The sequence below is a fragment of the Danio aesculapii genome, chromosome 7, assembly GCF_903798145.1.
Source record: "Danio aesculapii chromosome 7, fDanAes4.1, whole genome shotgun sequence".
Classification (NCBI taxonomy): Eukaryota; Metazoa; Chordata; class Actinopteri; order Cypriniformes; family Danionidae; genus Danio; species Danio aesculapii.
This window is the reverse complement of record NC_079441.1, coordinates 38,229,255-38,253,352: the sequence shown is the minus strand read 5'-3', so window position 1 is coordinate 38,253,352 and position 24,098 is coordinate 38,229,255. Positions and strand designations below refer to the sequence as shown.

Below are 24,098 nucleotides of genomic sequence, written 5' to 3'. Positions count from 1 at the left end.
TTCAAATATTTTATGAAGTAGTATATAATACATTTTTATGTGAATTTAAAAGGTCTAGAAAATATTAAAGATCAAAGTGTCAAATAAAGTGTTTGTTTTCTAAAATTAAGAAATCCAGTTTCAATTTAGTATCTTGTTTATGTGCGCCATAAAAAATGCTAAATGGCAGCCAATTGTTTTCATTGGCTTCTCACTATGAACAATTTGTACTTGGTTGCTAAGTGGCTAGCATTTCCCTCACAGAAAGTAACTGGTTTGAGACCAGGAGGCCTTTCTATGAGGAGTTTGCATGTTCTCCCTATGTCTGTGTGAATTTCCTCTGGTTTCCCCCACAGTCCAAAGACATGTGCTATAGGTGAATTAGATGAAATTAATTGGCCATAGTGTATAAGAGTATTTGTTTGTGAATGGGAGAGTATGTGGGTATTTCCCAGCACTGAGGTTTGTACACTTACAGTAGGATGCATATGAAAAGGCATCTGCTGTGTAAAACATAAAGGCTAGATATTTATATAGTGCCAATAACATTGAATTTTCTTTTTTAGTTAAGGAGTAAGGGAAGTATTTGTAATTTATTTTCTTTGTTTTGATTCTGTTGGGTAAGTTTTCTTCGTGGTGGAGTTAGTTAACTTTTTAAAAAAAAATTTGGCCTTGCTCAGCCCTGAAGCTATTTTTGTGCTCATATTCTTTGTTTTTCTGTCAATACAAACGATTTACTTATTTCTCACAGTAAAAGAACCTGAAGGTCATTCAATTCCAGCTTGTTAACTGTTTATTTATTTTCTTCAAGTTATTTTTTAACCTCAGCCCTATACATTTGGGGTGATAATACAACAAGTTTTATTTTGCAGCCCACAATCTGTGCATGACTTTAAGTTTGCAGTTGTTGCAGTTTTAAAAGAAATCCAAAAAAACATATTTTCATGATAACAGTGACAAACATGCCTCCCTCATGCACATGGCAAGGCTACATAAGGACCAGGGAGGCACTGGCCCACTCTGATCCACCAGACTAAAGGTTGGTTCACCCTATCAAACAGCACACAAAAGGTTTTTTGTGAAAGCAGAAAAATCCTGCAAAGGAAACATGAACTGAATGTATCAATGTACAGTTGAAGTCAGAATTATTAGCCCCCCTTTGATTTTTATTTTTTATTTTTTATTTTTTTTTCAAATATTTCCCAAATGATGTTTAACAGAACAAGAAATTTTCACAGTATGTCTGATAATTGTTCTTCTGGAGAAAATCTTATTTATTTTATTTTGGCAAGAATAAAAGTAGTTTTTAATATTTTGAAAACCATTATAAGATCAGAATTATTAGCCCCTTTAAGCTATTTTTAAAATAAAATATAAAATAAGAAAAAATAAAATAAATGTTCAGAAATGTTTTGAAAAAATCTCTGTTAAACAGAAATTGGGGAAAAAATAAACAGGGGGGCTAATAATTCAGACTTCAACTGTATTAATCACGTATTAATCACATTATAAATACATGCCTGGTCAGTCAGTCGTAATCGTTTATTAAGCTAAATCCATGCTCATCATTCATTCTGTATTCGAATGTGCACTCGTACAAAAGGTCTCCTGGTCAAGCTGGGACCTGAATCTGTGACTTCTTCCTGCGAGACAATTGTGCTATAGCGCTGCTTGCTGTGAGCCACTATACCGCCCATATTATGGAGCTAGCTAATTTATTGCAATATAGCACGTAAGCAAAACAGCCCTATAAAAGGCTAAGACTAAATTATTTGTAGTCATTGATAAATTTATAATCAGTTAAAATAGCATAATTTCAACGATTTTATATGTTCTTTATGTTCTTTTATGTTTCATTTGCTTTGGTATTTGCTTGAATCTTCATTTGCAATGTTCAAATCTCCACCATTGAACTTGCCAGTTGTTACTTAAGTTGAGGGATATTTTTGTTTTCATTTATTTATTCATTCATTCATTTTCTTTTCAGCTTAGTCCCTTTATTATTCTGGGGTCACCACAGCGGAATGAACCACCAACTTATCCAGCATATGTTTTATGCAGCGGATGCCCTTCCAGCGGCAACCCATCTCTGGGAAACATCCATACACACTCATTCATACACATACACTACGGACAATTTAGCTTACCCATTTGACCTGTACCTCATGTTTTTGGACATGTGGGGGAAACCAGAGTACCCAGAGGAAATCCACGTGAATACAGGTAGAACATGCAAACTCCACACTGAAATGCCAACTGACCCAGCCAGGGCTCGAACCAGCGACCTTCTTGCTGTGAGGCCTTTGTGCCACCCATTGTGCCACCATGCTGCCATATTTTTGTTTTTAAATCTTAAATTATAAGGTCAGCTTTCTATTGGCCTTGTGACAAAGTAAGTGATTTAGGATTCACTTTTGCAATAAAACAAATGTATACCAACTCAAAAAAGCCAAATTACACCTCGTTAAATAATGTACTATATTATCAGAGATTATAAATATTAGAAAGTATTATACACTTAAGAGTAATCAGTAATTGTTGAATGAAACATTTGAGGTAAATTTACTCTTACACATTCTGTTAGTTAAAAAAGTTTAAACTCCTATGCTGCTGTGCTGACTAATCATTACTGTCTGTAACGCTGATTTTACTCATTGCCAAACATTTTAATAGCAGCTAAAAATAAAACAATGCATTGCAAGTCATAGGCAAGCGTAAAAAAACATGCAGTGTTGTAAATGTAAAATGGAACAACAAGAAGATGCAAATGAAACATTTATGTAACAATAAAGACTGAATAATATTTTATATTCAAAGTTCCCACTTATATATGCTTAGCTTTTATAGCAGGTTTGGCATGCTGTCCCGGGAGAGAACCTTGAACTCTGAGATATTTGAGCCCAGGGCTCCCACCCGATCAATAAGCATATCAGGAGATCCGAGATCAGGTAGGTCTCGAGAGCTCCCTCATTAGAAAAGGGAGAAAAAGGAGGAGATGGGGTGGAAGGGGGGATTCTTCCAAAACGAAGATAGAACAGTAGGCAGAAAATGATCCATTTATAGTAAACTAGGATCACTCTGATTGGATTATTACTGATTACAGATGAGCGGCCAGTCGTGCTTAATCATATCACGTGCTCCTCTCGAAATTAGTTTATGAAACTTGTTGTTTAGTTACTATAAGTGTGTATAAAGATGTAATAGGCATGTATCAAATTCAAATTTGCCTTTCACTTTATAGTATGTAATCTTTGTTCATTGACTTAGCTGGTAACACTTTACAATAATAGTACATGAACAACATTGTGTATTATAGTGTAAAATAATCATTACTTTATTATGATCTACTAATGAGTTAATGCATGTGCTAATCATGAACCAACTTTAACTACAACATGATTCACGAGTTCATGTGTGAATAACGGCTACCGTAATTACTTATTAGTACATGATTATTTGTTAATTAAAATATTACTTACCACATTAGCCTATGCTTAATTTAACCATCATGATCTCATGATGGATAAATAATGGATAATTAATTTATAATTATATACTTGGAGGGGCACATCATCATTAACCCATTCTTAACTACTCATGAACTCCCTATGCACATCCGTCTAGTGCGTTTACACTGAAAAACAATAGAAAAGTGTTCAGTCAACATCAACATAAACAGTTTAAACACAGGAGTTCATGAGGAGTCATGACATAATTATACATTAACAGCTCATGAATTCATTTTGGTTTCATTTAGCTAAACTTAAATGTTAATTAATACATTACATTAATCAACAACATGTACTAACAAGTAATTGAGGTAGCAGTTATTCACACATAAACTCTTGTGACTCATGTTGTAATTAAAGTTAGTTCATGATTAGCGCACACCTTAACTCATCATTAATTCATAATAAAGTAATGTTTAGTTTACACATTAATACATCATTACTCATGTACTGTTATTGTAAAGTGTTACCACTTAGTACCACTCATTGTATCATACACAGAAACTTACATGTACATTAACTAATGCTTTGAGCAACATTCTAGTCAATGTTCTACATAATATAGTGTCACATAGAAGCAAAGTTTAGTATTTATTTTGTTTTATTTTTATATAGACACAATTTAAACCCATACATACCTCACTTCAAAATGTATGGGTGTACATGTGTATCTAGCATAATGAGATATGCCATGAAAATTTAACTATATCTACATACAATTAATTAAAAATGACTAAATATAACATTTACGCATATAACAATCAACAGTCAGGTGTGTCACCCCCCAGAATTGCACCCATGGAGATACTTACCGGGGCTGCTGCAGTCATCAAAATCATCAGAAAGATCAGTATTGTAGTTTATACATGTTTGGGGTGATGCTTAGTGGTGGAGACAAAGAACTGGGGTAACAAATTTAACAAAGGATGTAAATAAAGAAACTAGTTAAATGATCTTACCCAGACAAGCTGCCCTAGCCTGATCCAATCAACTAGACCACTCAGACAGATTATCAGAGATAAAGGAACATCTGTACTTTGGGCTCTGCACTTACACCCCATTTGGGCGCCGTTGGCTCATTTGACTCAATCAACTAGAACCTTTACATGCACATGCATTGATTGATGTGGTTATCTTCACTTTCAATGTCAAATACAATTTTTATCACATTAGTATTGTGGGAGATGTTATCAAGAGATAAGAGATTCTTAATTTTTTTTTTATTCACAGAAATCTCCACAACTGCAATAATATGTTTATCCATCACACCTCTGACAGAAATATATATAGTAGTCTTTAAAATAACAGTGGGATATACAGTTGAAGTCAGAATTATTAGCCCCCCTCTTTTAAATGTTACCCAAATGATGTTTAACAGAGCAAGGTAATTTTCACAGTATGTCTGATATTTTTTTTTTCTTCTGGAGAAAGTCTTATTTGTTTTATTTCGGCTAGAATAAAAGCAGTTTTTAATTTTTAAAACCCATTTTAAGCTCAGAATTATTAACCCCTTTAAGCTATATATTTTTTGATAGTCTACAGAACAAACCATTGTTATACAATAACTTGCCTAATTACTCTAACCTGCCTAGTTAATGTCACTTTAAGCTGTATAGAAGTGTCTTGAAAAATATCTAGTCAAATATTATTTACTGTCATCATGGCAAAGATCAAATAAATCAGTTATTAGAAATTAGTTAGAAAGGGCTAATAAATCAGGGGGGCTAATATATATATAAATGATCAAAGTTATTTTGTGAAAACTTTTATTTTGAAATGAAAAAATTGAAAAAAGCATGATATTTTTATAGGTTTCTATTAACGTTTTTGTTGTTGTTTGAGAAACGTGTAGCTTTAAGCAAGGAACCAGTTTCAGTTAAAAAGAGAATTTAAGATAATTTCTTTGATAAAGAATTTCGCATATAATATAAAAAAGTTTTATATATATATATATATATATATATATATATATATATATATATATATATATATATATATATATATATATATATATATATATATATATATATATATAATATATATATATATATATATATATATATTCTTCATTTTTATTTTGGGGGTTTAGAATAATATCTTTCAAGTTAGAGTTCAGAGTTGTTTCATTGATTGTGATTTATTTAAATAATTATGTAAATTCAACCAAAATGTTTGTGAGATTTTACATATAAAAACAAACATGTGAGTCAAAGTTTCCTCACTTTCCTGACAGAAAGAACAAGTAACTGTATTATCAGTACATTTTGAGACAAATGCATTGACTGGGTATATTTATGCAGAATTGTAAAATTGTAAGATTTTCTTTGCTTTATTTGGAATTACATATTTATATGGGAGAGGCCATGTTCTTTTCCAATCAATCGGCTATCTTGTATTAACGCTGACCAATGATTTCCCTCTTGGAGCGATTAGATTTTTGTTGTTGGAGAGTTTGTTGTTGCTGCATTTCTTTTCTAATACCTTCTAATAATAGGTGTGTTCAATGGTTCTTTTATTTATTTATGAAATATGAGTTTTTGTAAAATGATCCAATTAAGGGCAAAAATCTACAATCTTTGACGTCATTGACAGGCGACTGCTGCACACGATTCGTGTAATTGGAAACTTCTTTGGAATGACATTATTTTTTATTTATTGTATTTATTATTTAAATATGATTTAGATTTGTCTATAAAAGATTTATGTATTTCTCTGATAATGATCATGCTTTCGATCTTATTGTTAATTTCTTGGCGACGCAGTGGCGCAGTAGGTAGTGCTGTCGCCTCACAGCAACAAGGTCGCTGGTTTGAGCCTCAGCTGGGTCAGTTGGCCTTTCTGTGTGGAGTTTGCATGTTCTCCCTGCATTCGAATGGGTTTCTTCCGGGTGCTCCGGTTTCCCCCACAGTCCAAATAATAAGACATGCGGTACAGGTGAATTGGATAGGCTAAATTGTCCATTGTGTGAGTGAGTGTGTATGGATGTTTCCCAAAAATGGGTTGTGGATAGAAGGGCATCCGCTGCGTAAAACATGTGCTGGATAAGTTGGCGGTTCATTCTGCTGTGGCGATCCCGGATTAATAAAGGGACTAAGCTAAAAAGAAAATGTATGAATGTTAGTTTCTTTTTTTAGACAAAAAAAAATTACACACAAAATAAGTTCCCAAAAGCAATACCTAGATTTAATAGTTTTCTTGCTGAAATTTCGTTCAATATTGAATCTCTTAAGCTTATCAATAACAAGAAGAATAATACGTTTCTTAAAGCTTATGATAATATTTTTTCCTAATGATTTAAGAGTTTTTTCTCTTTCCTAAGTTTTTGTTATAGTATTTTATCTTCAATGCAGTGGTGTTATTTTTCTTGTAATCAATAAAAATAAAAAAAATAAAAAAACGATTTTCTCGTTATTTAAATAGTTGGAAACATTTGGGGTGTGTGTTACTATGTTTAACAAAATATATATCGTCCCAGTGGTTTTGTATTTCTTAATAAAATGTCCTGTGCCTTTAAGTGAAATGTCCCTTTAACCATACAGAGGGAGGACTGATAAGAAAGCTCGTCACGATGTTTGTGTAGGAAGTACTGGAATGACCCGTCACACTTCCCATTTAATCGACTTTCTCTGTTGACAGTGTAGACGTGCGTTCTTGTGTTATTTTAAGGTCAAACCACACATTGTGATTCACCGTGTCTGAATACATGGGGTGTTTTATACTGAAACAAAAACGCGCAAGAGAACCTGGAACGGTATTGTCAAAATTCAGATGTTAGTGTTGGACATTGAAAAGCAATGTTGAAGCAGTGTCAGCCTACAAATGCGTGCTTTGCGTTTACTGCTGCTTTTCTCCTCCATTGCTCTGCAATGGGATCCTGCCAGCTGCCAGAAATCTGTTTACATACAGATCATTCCCCTTCCTGGGAATGCGCGGAGTTCACACGGACCTACAGAAGTTACACCGAGCCGCAAAGGAGATGAGGTGAGTTGGACAAAACCTCTCTGATATATTATTAATCACATTGCGAAATAAACTCTGGTCAGTCAACCGTAATAGTTTATAACCCTAAATCCTACTTATTATTCATTGTGTATTAGAAAGTACACTCATGTACATTAACCAATAATGTAGCGGACACAAGACGCTCTACATCGAGTTATTGACGTGTTATGTATTTAGCTGCTGCTCTCCGAGTAGTCAATGAGTCTTCCACAGCTGCATGTGTTGATGTGTTTTCAGTGTGATGTGGTGATGAACCTGTCTGCCAGTCAGAGATGCGAGTATGTGAAGAATACACCGGATTGTGCTTCAGATGAAGGATTCATCAAATACCCTTTTGTCACCTTTTGCCTATTCACACCAAGTCTTCTGCCCCTAGCCATCACAATCTATGTAAGGACACATTTGGTTTAGTCATCAAAAAACGTAAACTGGTTGCATACCAGTTAATACTATACTGTGCAAGTGTATTTGTGAAGCAGGATATGCTTTTGTTTACATGTTTACAACTAAAACTAGCAATAATGAAGCAGTTTATCCTAATTTACTTGTACTTTGTTTATTCTGTTGGTTTTGCGTCTTATTTTTGTCTCTTCTTTTTTTCTTTCCTCCTCTCTTTTATTCCCGTCAGGTTATCTGGCTGTTGTTTTTGTTCCTCGTTCTTGGACTGATTGCATCAGACTTGTGAGTTGTGTATTTAAGAGAATTAAGTCTGCTGCCCTTGTTTTAAAAAGAGAGTTTATATAGAAAGTAAAACTGTATCTCTCGCATGTTATTACATTGTTGTACTTTTTCACTTATGTCACAATTTCATCAGTTTCCCGTATGCATGGCCATTATGGAAATTCTAAGATGTAAACAACACCATGGATTGCGCATTACTCTTCTACTAAATATGTTGTTGCGCTAATTTATGCTGCCCAAACCTTGGATGTCACACGTACACTGCTTAATCTTAATAGCAAAGGAATTAGTAACCAGGAAGATGTGTAATATTTTGACAAATTGAATTTGATAGGCTCTCTTCTGCTTAATTTGTTATATTTTCAGTTTGATCAATTAGCACTGGCCAATACATGACAATTATTAATAATTTTTATCTGCAAAAATCAGCAAAATATGCAAGTTTCTTTCAGATAAATGGCATTGTTTACATTCTGCTCTCCAATATGGCCAACTGGTGACGTGTTGTAAAAACCCTCTATTGGACTATTGACAAGAAAGCCCAATAACATGGAGACATATGACTTAAGCTTCCTCATATTAACCCACATTCTGTATAGCTGTATAATCACTGAATAGTAATATAAAATATTATAATATAATATAATATAATATAATATAATATAATATAATATAATATAATAGTAGGGCGTCACAGTGGCGCAGTGGACAGCACGATCTATACAATCTTAACTTTTTAAAGTGAACATGATTTGGTGTTTGTTGGCTCCTATTATGTTCCATTGCCTATGTGCAGTTAAGTTGATAATTAAGGATTTTGTTTGATTTAAATGTGTAAACAATGAGTAAATCTTGAAATGATTAATTACATAAATGCCGGTACATGTAATCTCAAGTAGATTTTTTTTGGTCATGACCTGTGTTCTACTTCCCTATTGTGTCATGTGATGGAGACAAGTCACTAAATTATTAGGAGATTTTGTAGTCGAGAAGGTCCTCCTTTTTTAAGGGCCAACAAGTGAATCAGTTTGTCATTCAGTTGCAAGTCCATTGAGATACATTCTGTAAAGAACAGGATTGGGTTAATGCTGTTGCTCAATTTGAATGTATTTTTATTTATTGAGATGATGTTGTTGTTAATGTATTAACATATTTTTATCATTTCTTTTTTGCAGCTTTTGCCCAAATCTCTCTGCCATTGCTTCCACACTAAGACTTACTCATAATGTGGCTGTATCCTTTAAATGCTTGAAATATAGCAGAGCTGCAATTCCCAGATCAGCTGACTCTTGTAATTTGTACCTAGAGGCTGAGAAGGTTAGTTACTCCTGCTATAGTTGTATATCAGTTCTATATACAGTTATACATCAACCACAGCAGTAGTAAAGAGAATATCACAGCATCTGGTGCAAAAAGTCTTACTCAGCAGTGGTAACCAAGATTGGTTATTGGTTATTGCTTAATATTGGTTATTATTCCATGTACTGTTTGTTCAGAGTCTTATCCTGTTTGTGTTCTTGACGTGTAAGCATGAGAGAGCTCAATCTGTAGTGCTGTTTGTGTTCTTGACGTGTAAGCATGAAAGAGATCAATCTGTAGTGGAGAGTGTGACTGAGAGGAGTGTGGTTTGGTGTGTGTGTGTCTGAGTGGAATCCTAAGTGATGAGTTTGTGTTTTAGTTTCTGGAAAGGGCCCATATCCTAGAGTAACATGTGGATGTGTGTTGGTGGACTGTTATTTTTGTCATTGTTTTCTATGACTGAGTGGAACAGGGAGTGACGTTCCTGGCTCTTGGAAATGGGGCTCCAGATGTGTTCAGTGCCATGGCTGCTTTCTCTCACCCTCAAACTGCTGGTCTGGCCATTGGAGCACTTTTTGGTGAGGGATTAGCTCTGTTAAACATACACCAAACATTGACTTCCTCAAACGCACACTCATCAGGAATGGGGAGCTTTTAAGTCTAAACATTGATCTTCTAACAGAATAATAGCACCAAATAAGAATGTGTTTGAGTTGTGTGAGTGTGACCTTGTTTTATGACAGTAACCTTGGTGTCTATTTTGACTGAACAATGCCAGATGTGAGTGAATGTTTGAACTACTACTTGAAAATTCTCAGGATTTGCTGGATTTATTAAGTATGGGTTTGTGTAATTCTTTTAAAATATTTTCTTTTATTTTTTGTCAAATAAGTTTTATTGAAGACACAGATTCAGAAAGAAAATAATTATTTGTTTTATAATTTGTCCACATATAACAAAGGCAGAGCAAATAAGAAAAAAATAAAATAAAAAAGGGAAAAACAATATGAAAATCATAATAATAATAAAAAACACCCACATAACAAGCAAACTTGTTACAAAGACCTGTTTGAACAACAGAGCATGATGGTAAGGCATATTAAAACATTATAGAAATGATGCATTATTATGAGAGTTTTCTTTCAAGGTAACCGATAAAAGGATTCCAAATTTTGTCAAATTGTTCAAGTTTTCTTTTCAAATAGTATCTAATTTGCTCCAAATCTAACATAGAGGTAATTTCTCCAAGCCACAGTTTACATGTAAGGGATTCTTTTTCTTCCAAAACAGTAGCAGTAGCTTCTTGGCAGTAGTTAAACAGTATGAGAGCAATTTATGATGTGTATTTGACAACAAATGCTTTTGTTAGATCCGCATCTGATGAATTACATTCTTTGAATAATGTAATCTTTGAATTATTTTAAACTGAATAAGACAATGACTAGAATTAATAGAGTTTATTAATATCCTCCAAACCTGATTGCCACATTTCTTCCGAAATTTCCACTTCCAATTTTTTCTCCCACTCTTCCTTAAAACCTTTAGTTTTGTAGGTGTTCATAAATTATTGATAATGCTTTTTTACTACCTTTACACCAGTCAAAGTATCTGTCAAAGATTGAAGGAGATGTATGATCCAATGAAGACTTGCGGTCCTGTATGTATTTCCTAATCTGTAAAAATCTGAAAAAATTATTCTGTGGGAATTTAAATTTGTGCTGTAATTGGTTAAATGAAGCTAGATTTCCAATCTTTTATTTTTTAATAGTCTGATAACACTTAATAAAAATAAATAAATAAATATATTACATCAAACACTAATATATTACACCAAATACTATTTGCTTAACTCTTAAAATTAAAACATGCTATTGAAAACATGCTATTGTGTTGCTGAAAAACTATTTTATGCCAAAAAAATCCAAAAAATGTGAGAAATTTCAAGTGGTATCTTAATTGTTTTTGTTATGTGTATTTACATAAGTGTGTGTGTACATGTGTATATCATAATGTTGATTCATTGACATAATTGTTAATTCATAGTAAATATAGGTGTTTTGTTGCACTAAATGAAAATAAAATATTTTGTTCCTTGTTGTAACAATGTATTTTTCTGAATGATTTTTTTTAGGAGCAGGAATCTTTGTTACAACAGTGGTCGCGGGGAGTGTTGCTCTGGTTAAACCTTTCACTGTGGCGTCTCGTCCATTCCTTCGTGATGTCATTTTCTACATGGCTGCTGTGTTTTGGACCTTCACTGTCCTGTATAAAGGCCATATTTCCTTGGGAGAATCCGTGGGTCGGATAATTGTTTTTCACTTAACCATGTTTATACCAACTCTTAATTTATATTGGAAATATACACATTTCAATGCTTATACAAATTTCATGGTTAACTTTTAAAGTTAAGAAGAAATAGATTACATGTTTACATAATGATTGCATGTTACAAAAACTTACATGTTTTCTTGCTCTGTTATCTTTCACAGGTTATTTGGGGATGTATATTGCATATGTTTTTACTGTGATTCTGAGCTCATACATTTACAATCGTCAGAAGCATCAGCTAACTGGATCACCCCAGATCTCCGACAGAGAACAGGGTGAGGAGATTGATATTATAGATTATTGTTGTTAACAAAAACTATTTTCACTTCCTAAAGAGCAGCACATTGTTATTTTAAAGGGGACTGATTATGCCTTGCTATAAAGGTTCATTTTTTTAGTTTTTGAGTTGCCATTTTGTTCCCTGCCCCAATCCTGAAGAGGTCTGTGCTTTTACTGATCATACCTTAATGGTCCTCTAAAAACGAACAAAACATCTTTTTGGTTTTGATTGGCACGTCTATTGTGGTCATGTTTATGAAATATTGCAGTGTTTTGTCATCATAAATGTTTAGTATATACATGTATCATATGAAGGTTAAACTAAGTTCTATTGTGGGTTCTATACAGGGCTTGACATTAACTTTTTTGATCACCAGCCACTGTGGCTAGTAGTTTTCCAACATTACTAGCCACTCGCCATTTTCACTGGCCACAATTCTGTTGTTGGGAAAATATATGTTAAATGCATAAATTTGACTTTGAAATCCTAATATCACTTCATCTAAATTTTGTGCTATGTCCACATGCCTCCTCTGTCATTTAACTTTTCAATGAGCATGAGCAAATGGGTTGTGGTTTCATAGTGTCACATTGCAATTAGTTTTTTTTTACTTTTCAAGGCTCAACACTAAGGATTTACCTATTTTTCCTCTGGCCACACCAAACTTATTGTTTACCTGCCACAAATTTTAAATGATGTGTAAAAACAAGCAAAATATAGCAATATACATACACCTTCTATTCAACAAAATATTCTTAAAAAAACAATTGACATTTTAAAAAATTCAATTCAATTCACCTTTATTTGTATAGCGCTTTTACAATGTAGATTGTGTCAAAGCAGCTTCACATGAAAGGACATAGTAAATTGGAACAGTGTAGTTCAGTTTGTAGTGTTTAAGTTCAGTTCAGTTTAGCTCAGTTCAGTGTGGTTTAAAAATTACTACTGAGAGTCCAAATATTGAAGAGCAAATCCATCGATGCGCAGCTCTACAGATCCCAAACCATGCAAGCCAGTGGCGACAGCGGAGAGGGAAAAAAACTTCACTAATTGGCGAAGTGAAGAAAAAAAAAACATTGAGAGAAACCAGACTCAGTTGGGCACGGCCATTTTAATTTCTCCGCTGGCCAAACGTCATGGCCAAATATTCTCATGTGTTTAAAACTATACACAGTAGTCTGTTCAGGTTCCAGATCACCAGTTCACTATACATAAAAGGAGAGTTAATCTCCTATTAAAGCAATGGCATTATAAAGGATGATAGTTAAATCATATCAACAAATATAGACTATAGGCAAAAGAAAGCGAGTGAAAAACATTCCATGTGCGATAATGAATGGATGATCGCACACACACAGTTAACGTTAGGCCCGCTAATGATCTGATAGAATGGTTAAAGCGAAAGTGGCAACGCTGCTGCTTACAAAATATCTCAAGTTCCTGAAAGCAGTAGGACTGTGGATGCACAAGCATCATTTTATTTTCTGTCTATTTCAAAAAGAAATCGCACCAGTTTTATCGACACTACAGCCCTCATTAGTGAGTGATAGTGCTTTTTGATTCTAAGATCACATTTGCAGGGATATTGACAAACGATCATAAAATCTAATTGTAATTGTTATAGTGACGAGCCAGCACTGGTAATTTGAAATTATTTTCAACTGCTAGTGGTTAGTGGGAGTGTCTGTCTAACCCGCCACAGCTGAAATCTACCTGCATTTGGCGGGTGTTAATGTCAAACCCTGGATGTAATAGTGAAAAGAGTGTACAAAATTGGCTTTTGCATAATGTTTTTTTTTAAAAAAAGGAATTATTGTGTTTTGATTATCATGTTTCTCATTTTTACCCTTCATAAATGCATATATAACATATTTTATATTTAGATGATAGTCTCAAACTCAAAGTCCCTAAATAAAGTTCTGTTGTGAATTTTGAAATGAAACAAATGTTGTTTGACTACCAGCAGCGTTACTAGTATTAATGTATACTGTTCTTGTCTTTTAGGAGGGATTCTCTCATCTGATCTTACATACAGAGAAGCTGTCAGCATACAAGCTCACGGTGTGTTATTTCCTCTGAACCTAAAACGTTGTTGACTAACTAGTTTCAGTGGGTTATGTGGTAAACAAGGGAATTACAATCTTGCATCTTATGAGGAAGTTCAGTGTGGTGAAACAGTGTTGCCCTCTGTTAGGTGTTACGTTTTATGCAAGTGTGCTTCATTGGCCCAGAAATGCCACTTCTTGATCAGTTTTCGATTTTGAATATTGGTTTTGTATGTGTAAAATAAATGGGATGCTGACAAAGTGCGCATCCAAATGTAGGTTTATTACACAGAGATGGTCAGGCAAGCAACTGCCAACAGGGTCTAACATGTGCATATAAGCAATCCAAAGTCATAATCATTAAACAGGCAAATGGTCAGTACAGGCAGCAAGCAACATAAACAAACAAACAAACAAGGTGAGAGTCAAAACACTGCAAAGCAAGGCAAGGACAACACTTCATAATGTTCACAGTAACAGTATAACAAGACAATCAGCACTGATGTGTGTGTGTGTGTGTGCGTGTGCGTGCGTGCGTGCGCATGTGTGCGTGCGCACTGTATAAATAGTCCTTGTAATCAGATCATGAGCAGCTCCCAGCCGTGAGTGTGTGAAATCTTCCAAATGAGGAACAGGTGCGTGTGAACGGTGCATGACTGGAACTTGCAGTCCACATACCAGTGGATTTGTAGTCCTTTAGCGATCTGCATGTTTACCAGCGATCTACAAGGATTAGATTGCTGGTGATTGTAACAGTATGCATCTGTCTGCAATTCTAAATGTATGTATGCCAAATAAATGTTTCAGATGAAGGAGAATATGAGCCTTTGCTGCCTTACACTCAATCCACCACTCAAATCTTCTTGAATGCCATTAACCCAGTGGACCTTCGGACATGGAGGAGATGGCATTGGAGTGCCAAAATCCTCAAAGTGATCAAGGTGAATCCATCTGTATTCACTTTCAAGATCATTTCCAGCTTCTACTGTGAATTATTGATAATTCTTTAACTAACTAAAAGAGGCTTGGGCAACACTTTACTTGAAGGAGGTGTTGATAAGACTATCATGCATGACAGATGTCGAGAATATGAACAGGGTTTTATGCAGGCTTTTTACAACTGCCATTAAAGTTTGTTTGCTCAGTTATGTCATTGTAAATGTAAAGATGACATTGTTTGAGATGACTTTATGACTTGACATTACCAAGACAATAGCTACATTTTCATCCACCTATTTTTATGATCTCCAGAATCAAGAGCGTCTGTGCTTCGCGTCTGACACCTTCAAACGCCACCGCGCGTTCATTGTGTGTCAGGATTGTTTTCTGAGGCACAAGTCATTTATTAAATGAAGAAAAGATTCACACAGCTTCTCCTACCAGAGCAAATTCTGTTTTTACTGTTGATATTTAATCCCTGATAATACGGAAATGATGATTTTGTGGCTTTATTCACATGTCATTTATGAGATAATCCAGTTTTGCGCATAAAGTTCATTTGCATTGTTGGATGGAAACATAGCTAGTGTAACTTGTCATAGATCTGTCATGAACATGATTGTCATGAGGCCATTATAATTGGGTCATGAACTTAATAATAGCTATTTTAAATATATATTAATATTTTTCTTGACGTCAGCTACTTGAATTTATCATTAAAATGTCATTAAATATCAATGATGCTGTTATACATTTTTTTTTGGACGGAGTATTGACATTTTGAAAGATACATTTTAATGACGGTTAATGAGTAATAAATAATAATAATAATAAGTAAAAAATATTCATGACACAATTATAATGGCCTCCAGACAATCATGTTTATGACAGATTTATGACAAATTATGTTGTCGTGGAAATGTCATGTCATCATAACAAAGACATCTAAAAAAATCTTTGCATTAAAAATGACATAACTGTGTGAATGATGCTTAATGGCAGTTGTTATAAGCATGCATAAAATCTCATTCATATTCAAAACATGTGTCATGCATGATTATAAAGGTCGCACGACAGTCTTATTAACACCCCTTCAAGTAAAGTGATACCAAAGCTTGTCTTGTTCCATTTGTTTGATAATGAGAACTCTACACATGCATGTCTCTCTCACTATTAGGTGCCTGTAGAAGTGCTGTTACTGTTGACCGTCCCTGTGGTGGACACAGATAAAGAGGATCACAACTGGAAACGACCTCTGAACTGTCTGCACGTAATCACTGCGCCTCTGGTGTGTGTGCTCACCTTCCAGTCAGGAAATTGTGAGTTGGATTGCATTTTTCTGTTCCATCAAGCAAAGCCTGTTTAGCAGCATTCTCTTACAGTGCATGCACACAAAGCACAGTTATGGCATTTCTCTTATTGTTTTGTTGCGTTAATCCATCTGCTGCAGTCATTAGATCTATCAGAGGAACCGAAATTCCTCTTGTAAATGAAAAGATAACTCCTGTTGATGCAGAAATTGTGCAATCGCACCAATGCTAGGTACACGTGACTGAAACAGACCGTCTTTCTCTGTCATTCCAGATGGCCTGTACCTCATTAAAGGAGAAGTTCCAGTGTGGGTGCTTACAATCTGCATTGGAGTCTTCCTGTCTGGCATAGTCTTCTTCACCACTACAAATGAGCAACCACCGAGATATCACTTTGTAAGACTTCTTTTTATTCTCTGCTTTTTTTTAACAATTTATGTGGCATATAAAAGGATAAAACATGCATCACAGCTTATATTTGGGTTAAAGAAAATCCTTTCAAGCTTTAAAATGTAATAAAATGTTAGTCTTTTTTTCCATAAATTATAATTTGGTTTGGATAATACACTGTAAAAAATGCAGAGTTTCACACAATTCATCCATGTTGTCCCAACACAAATCGATTATTTCAGCTTAACAAATTTAAGTGGACTGAACATAAAACAAAGTTGTCCACCAAAATATCTCAAGAATTGTGTTGTTTCAATGATTTTAAATAATTAGGTTGAACAAGCAGCAAATATAATTATTTGAGTGCATGTTTTTAGGTGCTATACATTTCAACCATGATTGATAGAAGGAACCCAACCTAAACATCTAGGCTAAAATGAGATTGATAGTGAAAACCTAACAATAGTCCAAGAATTTTAGTTTTCCATTAGATTTTCACTGACAGTACAGACGTAGCCTTGTTTTATATGAGACGTCTTTGTTTAGACATCTAATAGACTTCTTTTAAATACCAAAAAAATCTGGCTCGGCACCCACTAAAATGTCATTCAGTGCAACAATAGTTTATATAGCCTAATATGGACCCCTTCACAAGACTGTTATGACGTGTTTAATGTTTTAAATCCTTTTTTAATATTTAGATTTTTTTTTTACATTTATATGAATTTACATATGTATTATATCATCTTTGCTTTAAATTACAAAAAAAAAAAAACGAATTACTGCTCGTGTGAGGTGTTTCTAATGTAGTGTTTATGGGCAGGACAGTAAATTTAATGTTCTCTCTTCTGGCTGCTGTTATCAGTCTCACACATTTTTTCCTGGGAACCTGGAAATGTGAAAAGGGTCCATTGTGTCAGGTTGTACAGAACAGGGATAAAACATTAACATTTGACATTTTGTTTAATCTTTGCCACTATCCATCAAACCACTAGGTTATACCCATTTATGTATTTGAATAAGTACAGGTCAGGATATACGTTGTTTCATTTTTTACATATATCTGTTATGCTATATAACAATGAAACATTTGTCACTGATATTTTGACATTTTAATAATGTTTGGACATTGTATTTTTGTGGAAACGTGATGCATTTTTAGACCGTTTTGATGAATTGAATGTTCAATAGAAAAGCATCTGTGTAAAATAGAATTAATCTGTACAGTAAAAGAAGTTATTAATGTCACTTTTAATCAATTTATTGCATGCTTTATAAATAATATGTATATGTCTGATGCTAATCTTTGTAAACAGATGTTAATTGAGATTATTGTGTGTAGCTCTATTCGCTGCTAGGTTTTGTGGTCAGTGCGCTGTGGATCAGCTCTGCGGCGACTGAGATTGTCAGTGTGCTTCACCTCCTGGGGATTGTGCTCAGTCTCAGCAACACTGTACTCGGCCTCACCTTGTTAGCCTGGGGCAACAGCATAGGAGGTACCCACTATTATTAGTATTATTTTACTCAAATTCATGATCTTGCTTGCAACCATTTAACTGACAACTTTTGTTGATTCTGTTATTAATGTAATGTAATGATGTAATGTAATGAGTTGCTATGTATGACGTACTAATGTATTGCATGTGTTTGTATTATTTATATATATATACACACACACACAGTTGAAGTCAGAATTATTAGCCCCCTGTTTATTTTTTCCCCCAGTTTCTGTTTAACTGAGAGAAGATTTTTTTTCCAACACATTTCTAAACATAATAGTTTTAATAACTCATTTCTTATAACTGATTTATTTTATCTTTGCCATGATGACAGTAAATAATATTTGACTAGATATTTTTCAAAACACTTCTAAACAGCTTAAAGTGACATTTAAAGGCTTAACTAAGTTAATTAGGTTAACTAAGCAGGTTAGGGTAATTAGGCAAGTTATTGTATAACGATGGTTTGTTGTGTAGACTATCGAAAAAAGTATATAGCTTAAAAGGGCTAATAATTTTGGCCTTAAAATGGTTTTAAAAAAATGTAAAACTGCTTTTATTGTAGCAAAAATAAAACAAATAAGACTTTCTTCAGCAGAAAAAATATTATCAGACATACTGTGAAAATGTCCTTGCTCTGTTAAACATCATTTGGGAAATATTCAAAAAAGAAAAAAAAATCAAAGGGGGCCTAATAATTCTGACTTCAACTCTGTGTGTGTGTATATATATATATATATATATATATATTAGGGATGTCCCAATCAGGTTTTTTTTTTGCCCTCAAGTTCGAGTCATTTGATTTAGTCTGCCAATACCAAAACCCGATCCGATACTTCTATAATACATAAAGAAGAGCGAAGAAGTAGATCCGGGATGTTCCAGATTTTTTATTTTTTTTATTAAATCATCTTATTTTAAAATTCAACAACAAACAGAGCACTACTGTGCAATAGCTTGAACAATCAAGTAATAAAAAACATAAATTCTTCACTTTTGGACTTTAGTGCAAGAGTAATTATTTTTAAAAAATCTAATATAAAAACGAATAGCACCTCTACTCAAGAAGTTTCCGTATCTCACAGTTTGCTATGGCAATGTTGTCGTCATCACCTTTATAATACCTCCAGACTGCAGACATACTCGCGCTTTCCACTTCAAGCTGTTTTCATGTTCTACTTTGCTGGCATTTAACCAATAGCGTCTTTGCAACAAAGTGATGTCATGCCGCACACATTGCAGTTTCTGTGTGATGTCAAGAAAGAGGTCTAAGTCTGTGCCACCACATAACTATAGATGTGTTAAAAAAAAATCTGAATATATAGACATATATTCGAGTCCTGAGTCTGAAATTTTTGTTTAGTAAAATTTATTAAAAGTATTTTAATATTGAAGTTTCATGCATCCTTGCAGCATAACATACCATGCTATGTATTTAGCTCTGTGTTATGTTTTTTCAAAGATTGCTTTGCAGACATTACTATCGCCCGGCAGGGATACCCACGGATGGCCATCTCAGCCTGTTTTGGGGGCATTATCTTCAGTATCTTTTAACATATGATCATTTAATTTTTTATGCATGTGCCTGTAAAATAAGTGCATCTGAAATCTCATATTGTCTGAATAAGTTTTTAAATTACATTGCAATTTGAATGTGACAATTAAAAAGGAGGATGTATGGAATTTGAACATACTAGATCTGCCATGATGTTGTTACTACATCACCTACCAGTGTCAGTTGCATTACATCATGTCCATTCATAAATCTCCTCATGTGGCCTCATGGGTTTTTATAGTGCCCATTAAAGGCATAGTTCACCCAAAACTGAAAATTCTGCCATCATTTACTCACTCTTCACTTGTCACAAATCTGTTTGATGTTGGTTTTTGAACCACAAAAGACATTACTTTTTAAGTTTTTCAAAAGATTTCAGGATTTCTATGAAAGTAAATGATTACTGGTTTTAAACATTCTTCAAAATATCTTCTTTTGTGTTCAACAAACTCATAAAGGTTTGGAACCACTTGAGTGTGAAAAAATGGTGAGTAAACTTAATTTATTTTGTGCACACTGTCCCCTTAAATGCACTCTTCAGAATCTTAGCAGACATAAAGGCCATCCAAGTACTTCTTGCCCACTGTTTTTATTTAGATGATGAATCCAGATCACCAGACCATGAATCCAGACAGTTCATATACCGTTTTGTTTACATGCTCTATACTAAGAAAATATGTGATTTCAGATGCAGCAAACATCATTGGCTTTAGTCACATTATCTATTTACAAGACTGTAAATATACTAATGTATTACTATAACCACAGAAAGCTCTTAGTATGTCTTTAACATTGTATAAAGACATGTTGTTTGGCGTGGGTCTGGGCTGCCTGCTGCAGTTCATCCGGAATAACAGTGTTGTGATGGTATGTATTGTGAGATATATATATATATATATATAAATTTAACATCTTCTATTTTTGTTAACCTGAAAATGTTTTCAGTCAGATGAATGAGTTTAGAGGAGTAATTGTATTTAATGTTGTTGACTGTTTTTGTATTGTGTGTTCAGTTGGAACCAGAGGGATTGCTGTGCTGGGTTCTGTCAGGAGCGCTGGGTCTCTCTCTGGTCCTCTCCTTCATTTGGTTCCTCTTCAGTGTTTTCATCTGAGCCGAGCCTACGGCATTTTTTTATTGTGTTTTTATGTTGTCTTCCTCATCGTCGCCCTTCTCACTGAGTTCAGAATTATACAATTTTGACATCAGTCAGAAACATTAACCGGGCAAGTGCAAGGATACTTAGAATCTTTAAGAATTCCTGTATTCAGTATCTCACAAAAAGTAGTATTTTAACATGTGTTCTCAAGAGACAACTCTGTTGACCTTATTCTGCAATGCGGAAGTGCACTAGTTTTTGCAACTATTTTAAAACTTGATTGTAAACAACTAGGGATATTAAAGGGCAGAAAATGGTCAAACTACTTGCTCTACAAATGAGTGTGTTGAAGACTATACATACAAAGTGGAATAATATAATAAGAAAAGATCAGTTTGCAACATCAAGCAGCATAACAAGCTGTTTTTAATATCTAAAAATCTATGTAAGTGAATGAGACTGGAAGTCTCCAGCCAAAAGGATTCCAATGGCGGTGCCTGCTGGTATGTGAAGAATAAGGTCAATACAAATGAAACGTGAAGATGTTTTAGAATAGTCTATAGATTGACTATCCTCCTGAAAATAACTCGACATATTAAAGCCCTTATTGTCATTTAATAACTGGCAACAAATGTGAGCCCACCATAAGAGATGACAGCTTTACAAATCTTAACCACGTCTACTTGACAGAATTGCACAAATTTGTGTATCTTTTATCAGAGTAATATTTGGTGCTTTGAGTACAAATCTCTTACCGACCACTGGATGTTCAATATGACACCTCATGGCAAAGAACCTTCAGAGGATTTCACAATTAGTGTCATTGTTCTCCACAAAGGAAGGAAGGAAGGAAATGAAAGTCGTGACATATGGCCAAGTGGTGACCCATAATCGGAATTTGTGCTCTGCGTTTAACCCATCCAAGTGCACACACAGCAGTATAGCACACACACCCGGAGCAGTTGGGGGATTGGTGACTTGCTCAAGGGACTCGCCTCAGCCTTGTTATTGACTGGACCCAAAACTGCGGCCTTTTCAACTCTCTAACCATTAAGCCGCCTTTCCACTGCACACGACGTTTGGACACGACTGTTGGAATACGCACCCCTTGTGGCTGTCGCAGAGTCGTGCACATGGGAGAGAAGCTATTCTCGCGGTGTCCGAAATAAAGGAGTTTTAAAAAAGCCTTTATTCTCTGTGCGTTCACTATGGTTGAATGAATGAATACTAGAAACTCGTAGACCGCTAAAAATTTTGTAGGAAATGCGGAGACAACATTAAAAATATATAAACCTTTTTTCTGATTAAAAAAATAACAAAAAAAACAGTATTTCGCACGGACAACACTGGAATACATAGCATACGGTGTATTCGCAGGAATTCAAATATTTCAACGTATCCGCAGCTCAAATCGGATCCGAATTTTAAACATACGGAGATGATCGGAGCTCCACACAGCCCCCTGACTACTCTCCATTGGAAATGAATGACTTCTGGTCTGTTGCTTGTTGTTTGGCGTATGCAGTGGAAAGATGGCTTTGGGCCAGGGCTCCCCCCTTTTTTCTTTTTTTCTGGATGTTCACCTTTAATGGACAGTAGAGATTTTAGACAGGAAAGTGGGGGGAAGGAACAGCAAAGGACCTCAAGCCAGGAATCAAACTCGGGTCACCATGAGCACCTCAGTGCTATGTGTCCACGCTCTAACCACTAGCGTATTGGTGCTCACACCCCCCTTTTTTCTTTTCTGTCTTCATTGATGGAAAAAGATGACCTAGACTTTAAAACACCGTGAAACTGAGTTGCATTACGCATTCCTTCCATCCAAAGAAGTTGAGTCTTCCTGCAGTGTGTCTGGTGCAGAATCTGACTCGTGAGTGCTGTCAGCATTGCTTACGAGATCACTGAAGCAGAAGGTCAGCTTGTCTGAGCTCAAACCATACACCGCTCACTGCAACAAGTCACTTTGCATGGCTGTGGTCCCAGAAGGAAGTCTCTTTTAAAGCTGCTCACAAACATTTTGCTAAAGATAAGCTGTCCAAGAGCTTGAATTACTAGAACCCTGTCCTGTGGTCTGATGAGCATAAGATAAAATTGTTTGGCGACACTCTAGTGAAGAGTACCATGAGAACTCTGTTTTGCCTACAGTCCAGGATGGTGGTGGAATCATCATGATTCTGGGGCTGCATGAGTGCTGTATAGGTACTGGGGACATCATACTGCATGTACTGGGACATTCTGAAGCACAACATGATGCCCTCTCTTCAGAAACTGGGCCAGACCTTCTGATGACCACTGACTTGCTAATGAAGCTGAAGCTGAAGGTGATGGAGTGGCCAAGTAATAATCCAGACCTGACTCTTCTGAGCAACCTGTGCAGCTCTGGTGATGGGGCTCACACAACATAAAGACACTTTGGACACAGATTTGACATGTTCACTTGTGCTCACGATTGTTGCCAGAGATTGCAACATTAATGGCTGTGTGTCGAGTTATTTTCTGAGGACTGTTAAGCTGCACTGTTATACAAGCAGCACATTGACTACTCTATTCAAGTTTCATTGCGACAATATTGCCCCATGAGAACATAATAACATGACAAGTGTATTCATGTTTGTGAGATTCTTTACACATATTTTTATGAATGTACATGTTTTAAGATCTCGAGCCAGTAATTAATGTATACTAGTTAAATTGTATTCAGAGATCTATAAACTTGAAATATAAGATTGAAATGATTTTTATGAATTTATTTTATTAAACCAAACACTTGCAAAAAGTGTTTCCTGTGTTTCTGTTGTATTCACTTCGTCCAAGCGCCAATAGAAATCTGAGAGTAAATATATATTCCTGTACTGATAAAATGCATATTTTAAATCAAATATAATATGGAGTACATTGAGTGAGATTGTGTTCTTTTTATCAGATAGTTTTTATTGTTACATTATTACAAATTATTCACACAATGGTAGTAAAATTATCAATAGTTTATTGATTCTGTCTTTTTCATTTTATTCGTGGAAAATTATTTCTTTGATCCCATCTTTTCATTTGATAAGAAATCACAACTCTTTTGTTAGTCGTAGCCCTTTAACTCAAAATATTAGCTCAAAATGTTTTTTTTTTTATGTAATTAGTGTTTCATTTAACATTTTTTTATTTAGTATTTTGGTTTGATGTTATCTTTA

At 34.7% G+C, this 24,098-nt stretch overlaps 1 protein-coding gene across 1 annotated transcript; it reads left to right on the top strand.

The window, feature by feature from the left end:
* The first annotated feature begins 7,048 nt into the window (after positions 1 to 7,048).
* On the top strand, positions 7,049 to 23,766 carry slc8b1 (solute carrier family 8 member B1). The gene is given in 16 exon segments (XM_056461877.1): positions 7,049 to 7,469; positions 7,728 to 7,880; positions 8,119 to 8,171; positions 9,347 to 9,404; positions 9,943 to 10,048; positions 11,602 to 11,769; positions 11,960 to 12,073; positions 14,083 to 14,139; positions 14,931 to 15,064; positions 16,240 to 16,381; positions 16,647 to 16,768; positions 18,105 to 18,258; positions 19,724 to 19,804; positions 20,619 to 20,683; positions 20,830 to 20,896; positions 20,899 to 23,766. Coding segments are annotated over 16 exon segments (1,755 nt in total). The 5' UTR covers positions 7,049 to 7,307; the 3' UTR covers positions 21,018 to 23,766.
* The last annotated feature ends 332 nt before the right edge of the window (positions 23,767 to 24,098 follow it).